This window comes from Dendrobium catenatum, unplaced genomic scaffold (genome assembly GCF_001605985.2).
Source record: "Dendrobium catenatum unplaced genomic scaffold, ASM160598v2 fragScaff_scaffold_986, whole genome shotgun sequence".
Classification (NCBI taxonomy): Eukaryota; Viridiplantae; Streptophyta; class Magnoliopsida; order Asparagales; family Orchidaceae; genus Dendrobium; species Dendrobium catenatum.
The window spans coordinates 662,870-670,338 of record NW_021319448.1 but is presented as its reverse complement, the minus strand read 5'-3'; the positions used below and the strand labels follow the sequence as shown (position 1 = coordinate 670,338).

At 37.6% G+C, this 7,469-nt stretch overlaps 1 protein-coding gene across 1 annotated transcript; it reads left to right on the top strand.

Annotated features, from left to right (window-relative positions):
* The first annotated feature begins 4,490 nt into the window (after positions 1-4,490).
* Positions 4,491-6,836, top strand: LOC110101440. The gene is made up of 2 exons (XM_020829350.2): positions 4,491-5,604; positions 5,752-6,836. The coding sequence occupies exons 1-2, from the start codon at positions 4,491-4,493 to the stop codon at positions 6,834-6,836; spliced, it is 2,199 nt and encodes a 732-aa protein (XP_020685009.1).
* Positions 6,837-7,469: the final 633 nt, after the last annotated feature.

Here is a 7,469-nt window from a genome sequence, read left to right as displayed (position 1 = left end):
CTTTAGTTTCTATTGGCGACTTAAAATTAATTTCTATAAATCGAATTGTCTCTGTTAGAAAAAAGTATATCACCTCGCAGAGGTGAGTAATAAAATTCATAACGGTATTTAGACTTTAGAACATGAAATTCATGCTTGAATATTATGACCGGATGCTAAAGAGACTTCATATGGCCCCGAAGGGGTCAATATGAGCGGTTTCAACTGATATCCAGCACAATATTCAAAGTAAGAATCCTGTGTGCATCGTTTAGGTTCACATTCAAAGCCTTATCAAGAAAAAGATGTATCTTCCCCGAAGGAGAAAATATCATTCGATTGATAATTCTATTGAATAGGTGATAACAATTGCTTAGTTTTCAATTTCCCAAAGAAATCCAATGAGTTTTGAAAAATCAAATTTTTAAAATCAGCTCGTGTGTGGATATTCAAAATCTCCTACGAGTGCAAGCCCTCGTAGTAAATTCACATACGTTAAGGAAAATGAGGAGTCTCCTACGAAAACTCACTCTCGATTTAATCAATACGGCAAAATTTTGTTTAAGATTTCCAAAGATAGGTCATCAAGGGAGAGAAAGAGGTAGAATTCAAATGCGGATTGGTTCAATGTTGAGCACTTTTTCTAGAGTCAAAAAGCGAGAGAAGTAGAGGGGACTTAGGTATTCTGAAACAATTTCAGAATAGTGCCCCGTCTATCTTAAGTGTTGGCGGCTCGAAGTTTGATTGAAATAAGGGTTTAGTTTTAATGTGTTTGATTTTATTAGATAATGGATCGATTTTCACCGAAAAGTTGAAAGTACTTAATGGCCCGAGCGCAGTTTGCGAACCTTAAGTCTAAATTTGGTGCATTTAAAAGCGCCTCGAACTAGCTAAATGCAGTGCAGAACCTTTTGACTTACCCCGGCCTGATGCGGGAGCCAGCTAACAAACCTAAAGATTTTAAAATAATGATCTAGGTCTTTTAATGTTGAATGGTGGGACAGTTATTTTAAGAAAGGTATTGGAACACGGACCGACGGTCTAAAGGAAATAATTGGTCTATCTAGATTATGGTTGGGTCTTTTATGTTTAAAAAAATGCAAAATTTAAAATATTAGGACTCATTTTAATTGATTACTAATGCAATTGCATGCTAAATCGACTCGATTGAATGCCCAAAATTGATTGTAAGCTTCTTAAAAATTTTGAGACTGTAGAAAAATAAGTTTTTCCTAGAGATGCATAACATCCCCTTGACAAGATCGGCACCCTCATAGGCCAGGGGTCTGCCAGAACCCGCAGGCGGGGGAGATGCCTAACAATGGTTGAGAAAGTTTAATATGAATTGCATTGAAAAACCTCGGCGAGTTCCGAGCTTACTCTTAGGACCGTTTAGGAGTTTATATCTTATCTCTGAAAATTTTTATTTAATTAAACGTAAGAAGAATTTTTGACAGACCCGGCTAAGAGCTAAATTCGAATTTCAGGTCAAACCAAATACGACACTGCAAATAAAAAAGGACTAGAAAAAACAAGAGTTTCTAATGCTCAATCAATTAAATAAATTCACATCAATTCAATAATCAAGTTGAATGTTCCATGCAAGTGCCCTTGCTTATTACAAACCAGAATTTTGCAAAAGTAAGGTGGTCCAGGCATCCCAACTTAAGCTACAACCCGGTATTTCTGATCCTAATTTAGATGACTTTGTGAGATTTGGGATTCTTCTCGTTGTCGATCCTTCATCATTCTCTAAATCATCTTGATTCGTCCGATTCCGGATATTCAAATGGAAAAGATGGAACTCCCCTTGATATGGGTGTTATTGTTCTCTATTGGATAATTTAAAAAATGCTATTCCTAATTGTGACTTCCAAAATGGGAAAGAAGACTCTCCCCTTTAGGGGATGTCTTCACCTCTTTGCGAATTCAATTGGCATCAAGCATTCCAAAGCCTCAAGTCATTTCAAAGAATTAACAACTTTATTTAATCAAATTTATATTAATTTAAAAATAAAAAAAATCTAGACTCATCCTGGCAAGGTTATCCTCATTAATTCAACAGTTATATATTGTATCCCCATGGGAAAGTTAATATTTGATCTCAAGCAATTGATTATATAAAATTTATAAATGTTCTCATATAAATTACAACCAGAAGTTGCCAGTAAAATAAACAACAATAACATCAATTCTAGGGCTAGCAAACAGCATGCAGTCTGAAAAACTCGAAAACTGCGGCACACAACAAAGTAGAACGACCAGCCTCTGCCTAAAAATAGTAGTCTTGGTTGTCCTAGCAAACCATCTGAAGTTGTGATGGTAAGGTCGTGCTGGTTTTTGATATGTCCTATAATGAGGATCATTTTGTTTAAAAGTTTGTTGATAGGAGGTTCATTGGTTGAAAAGGTTTTTGAAGGTAAAATTTCGTTAGAGTTTAAATATGAATATTTGAATCTTTTTAAATAATTATTAATTATTTGTTGGAAGCACCTTGTTTCATCACCGATGTCGTGAAGTTTATTTCATCACCTTCCTGATGTGCTAAAGTAAATATAGCCTCATAGGGTAGGCCTAGGATTACCTAGTGGTACCCAGAGGTATTAATTATGTTGAATATAGACTTTTGAATTAAGGTGTTTTTTTTAAAAGTTATTAATAAATTTTTTAATTTAAGGTTGAGATTGACTATTACTGATCTTTTAAGGTTAATTCATTAAGATTTGTCTGTTAGCTTTAAAGGTTCTGATTTTTAGTTTATGATTTTTGGATTATTCTAATCATATTAATTAATAGGGTTTGTAAAGGTTGACTGTTTACATTTAAGCCTCAAATTCCTAGAAATGTTTGTATTTTATTTAAAATATTAGACCTCAATACGAGCAGTTAGGACCAGGAGATCGGTAAGTACGCTGAATTCGGAATTTTCTACTTTTATTTACGAAGGGTTTGAAGTTTATTTTTGGCTCTAATTTTGACTAAGAATCTTGACCAGTTTGTTGACTTTGAAATAAATGATTTTTCTGGGATCTTTAACATTTTAACACATATTAGACATTTATTATGAGATTTGAATGCAAAGTGCGAGTTTTAACAATTCGGATTTTATTTGAATTTAGTTATTGAATTTATTGAAGTTTATACTTGGCGTTTATTTAATGAATTTTTTTGAAATTGTTTAATTATAGGATCCTTTGCAGTTCTACTATCTCCTCTCCTTTTTTTTTATAAATTTTTAAAATATGTTTTCAAAATTCCACCAACAATCAATGCAACTATCAGCAATCAGATTATTTACGAACATTTTCAAGGATCAGTTTCTGATTGGAATTACCCTTGAATTACAGAAAATGTCTGGAAAACTGATCTTCAACATCAACATCACCGCATCCCAATCTACTGAGGGTAGTCAGATTCAATTTGGTTCTTGATTCAATAACCTGCAAGTTACTGTTTGAGCACCACACACTGAGATAATGACTCCCGTAGTTCAATCTGTGCAATCAGTTCCTGTTCAGATCAACACTGAGGGTAGGTCTGCAACTGCCCCTGCAGCTCCCAAACCCTCTGTTTTCACTCGCCTGACTTATCCTCAGTCAGCTGCTATGGCTAAAGGAAAGTCTCCTATTGTGGTCGATTCCCCTGCCTTTGGGAATTTTGAAGTGGGATCATCGTCTGCTATCCCAGAGATTACTAAATCTCAACGCCGTAATATGATCCATCGTGCGAGGCGAAGGACGAAAAGATCTGCAGCATCAAAGAACAACCCCGTGGTTTTTGCCCCGACTGAAGTATCTAAGAACATAACTCTTGAATTCACTGAGGTGTTTTTCAACTCTCCTCAGCTGGCTGGTAGCAGGTTTCACCCACTGTCCGCTGCTGCTGGAGAAGAGAGTGTGGCACGTATAGCACATTCTCCTCCAACACCATTCCGGGATGATCCTATTATCCCTTCCCTGTATGAGAAGAAGAGAAAATTCAAGAACTTATTAAATGGACTGATCCAGGACTGTGCTATTGACTATGGCCAGTCAAAGACCGAATTTCTGAAAAGTGTGAAGGATGTTATCTACACTGAGGTACATCCTCAAGCAAGAGGAAGGAGAGGAGATTATCCTCCTGCTAAAAGAAGAGTACAGTTCCAAGAAGCGGGTCCCAGTCGACCAGCAACTTCATCTAATCATCGTAGACATCTGAAAAGCCTTCCTTCTCAGGATCAGTATCAAGGATCTGGTTATCAAGACAGTTAGCAGACCCTTATTAAATCTCTGAGTCAAAAAGATGAGCAAATACTCAGAATGGAAAAGAAGCTCGAGGAAATGATGACAATGATTTCGGTCATGCAAGGTAAAAATCCACCTACTCCTCAAGCACAAGTCCAATCATCTCCTGAGGAATCAGTACAGCTGAATGTCAAGAATAAGGCAGTCAGGATTGAAAAACCTGAGAAACCTGTACAGAAATAAATAAGAGTAGAACCGCCGTCGATACAATCAGTAGATATCAAACAGATGGTCGAACAACAGGTCAAAGATGCGCTAGCTAAAGTTCACAGTACATCGTCCATTTCAAAGGGTAGGCCTTATCCAGAGGAATTCGATTCGGTTCCCTATCCGAAAGGATTTGTCCCTCCGTCTTTCAAAAATTTCGATGGTACGGGAAACCCTAAACAACATCTAGCTCATTTCAGAGCTAGTTGTTGTAATGCAGGCGGTAGTGACGCTCTATTGTTCAGACAATTTGTCAGTAGTCTATCTTGGATCGCATTTGATTGGTATGCGGAACTGCCTAATGGGTCGGTCCATACCTTCAATGACTTGGAAGCAATGTTCGTCAAAAGATTTGCTGGTGCGAAGCATCATATTACTGTTGGTGATTTGGTGGTGGAAACCCAGAAGCCAGGAGAAAGTCTGGTTGATTATATTCTGAGATGGATAAATCTCAGTATGAGATGTGAACCGCAACTACAAGAGAAGCACGCCATAGAGATCCTCCTAAAAAACATTCATAGCCCAGTTGCTTTCTTGCTCAAGGGTTTTACCATTAAAACCTTTGAGAAGTTATTAAACAAAGCTTCTAACCTTCAGGAGGAAGTTTCCCAGCTTCCGTTCGCCAAAGATTCAACTTCTTTAGAAATGAAAAAGTTGAAACCTCAGAAGGTGCTAGAAAAGAAGTCAGGGACAGTGTCTGCAGTAGATAAAGGGAAACAGCCGATGCAGATTCAGACAGAAAATCCTAATCGACCTCCCCAATATCAACAATATAATAGACCTCAGGGCGAGCAACAAACCAGACCTCGGCCATATCTGACTCAAGAACAACAGAAAGAGAAGTTTGAATTCTTTATGAAAAAAGTCTATCCTTTCAAACGAGAAGCAATCAAGAAGATGTTCAAAAGTCTGATAAAAAAGCCGGGATTTAAATTACCTGAATCCAAGAGACCCGAAGAAGCAGCTAAGGCGGGGCAACCAAACTTTTTTTCATATCATCGGATGTCAGGTCATGAGTTAGAGGATTGCATAACCTTCAAAGAGTGGCTGGACAAAAATCATAAGGATGGTACAGTCGTGATACCCAAAGAATACTTGGTTGACCCTAGTCAGGGTTCTGCCAAGTGTATATTTGGTGAGCCTTCTGAACCTCCTATTTCAAAATCTGATGATAAATGGGATATAGCTTTGTCTCAATCTTCTAAAAAATTCTTTAATAAATTATATCGTTCATCTTTCCAGGAACCTCTAAGAGTTTAGAATCCCATCCCGATTGATCCAGTAGTTCGTCAGCAGAAGAAGAATAAGGCCCCAATCATAGAGCCCAAAGAAGTCAAAGCTGATCAAGCTCCACTAGTCCTGGAGAAGGACCAGAAGAAGGAGTCAGAATTAGATTCTGATAAGTTAGTTATTTCTGAAAATGGCGAGCATGTGTCGCTCAAACCTTTAACTCTGTATGACTTTTATTTTGTCCCTCCCGTGGCTAAGAAAGCAATGAAAAAGGATTCCGCGTATATTATGTTTGTTTCTGCTGATGAATACCCCGATCATAACATCAATAATAATGAAAATAACTCTCAAGACATAAATACGAACGAAACAGATAAACAGTTTCAATTCTATTACGATAGTGACTCCCCTATTCTTGATGTTGAGGGTGATCCTATTAATATAGAATTAGAACTATCAGATTCAGATGCACCGCCAGAAGAAACCCAGACATCAACCAAAGATCAACCGATAAAGACCATTGATAATGCCTCATCCGAAGAAGTAGTGCAAGTCAATCTTCGTAGTGGTAAAATTTTACCCCCACGACTCGCATCTACTGGGAAGGAGAAGCAAATTACAGATAACCCTGAAATTGCTAATCAACCACAACCATTTCAAGAGCCAGAATTAGAGAATACTGAGATTTCGAAGGTCGATTATAACGTATTAGCGCATCTTAGAAAACTGCCAGCAAAATTGAGCATATATGACGCTCTGGTTCTTTCCAAAGAAATGAGGGAAGCTTTAGTTAAAGCTTTACTCGATCCAGAGATCTGTATAGCTCAATTAGCTTCAACACATTCTGATGAAGAAGCATTATATTTCAAAGAAGTTCCTGGTGTCACTTTTTCAGATGAAGATTTGCTATTGGGAACAGCGGATCATAATCGTCCACTATACATCTCCGTCACCATCGATAATTTCAAAGTATCCCGTGTGCTCGTCGACCCAGGTGCATCAGTCAACATCATGGCGCTCAAAATTCTCGCATATCTAAGGGTTGATACTCGTAAACTCAGTTCTGACAAGATGATGTTACGAGGATTCAATGAGAAAGGAGAGAGAGCATTAGGCTCAATAACACTAGCTTTTTAGATTTAGAAGCCTTCAAAACCAAAGCCAAATTCCATATAATAGATTCTGAAACTTCTTTTAACGCTCTCCTTGGTAGACCCTAGCTTCATGAATATAGAATGGTGCCTTTCTCCTTACATCAGTGTATCAAATTCTCCCGCGATGGAGTAGAACACTGTATCAAAGGTGATTTGCAACCATTTTCAATTCACGAAGTTGGAATATACGAAGATGCTTCATACTATCTGCCTAAGAAGCAGACACCATTCTCTAAAAATCTCAAATTGGCTGAAGTAGAAATAAAAGAAGTGAAAGTGAAAGAAAAGAAAGAGAAAGAAAAAGAGAAAGAAAAGGAAAAAGAAAAAGGACAGCATCCCGACCTCGAACACGATGTCCGTTGGTCACCTGCTCCTCCCTCACAAAGAGGTGGTAGAATGGCACAATGGTCTAGAGGAAGAGGTCGAGGATGGAAAAATAGAGAAATGCGTGAGAATGTAACTCAAGACATCCAAATAAGGGAACCTGCAATACATATTGATTTGGAATCCAGTTCGGAGGACGAAACATATATGCTTGAGAAAGACCCACAGGTTGTAGAATATATGAAATTCCTAAATCAGCCAAAATTTGAGATTTCTATAGAAACTGATAGTG

Coding starts and splice junctions, on each gene's coding strand:
- LOC110101440 (XM_020829350.2), top strand. CDS start 4,491: ATGGTCGAACAACAGGTCAAAGATGCGCTAGCTAAAGTTCACAGTACA. Junction 5,605..5,751: donor TTCTGCCAAGTGTATATTTG/GTGAGCCTTCTG, acceptor CGATTGATCCAG/TAGTTCGTCAGCAGAAGAAG.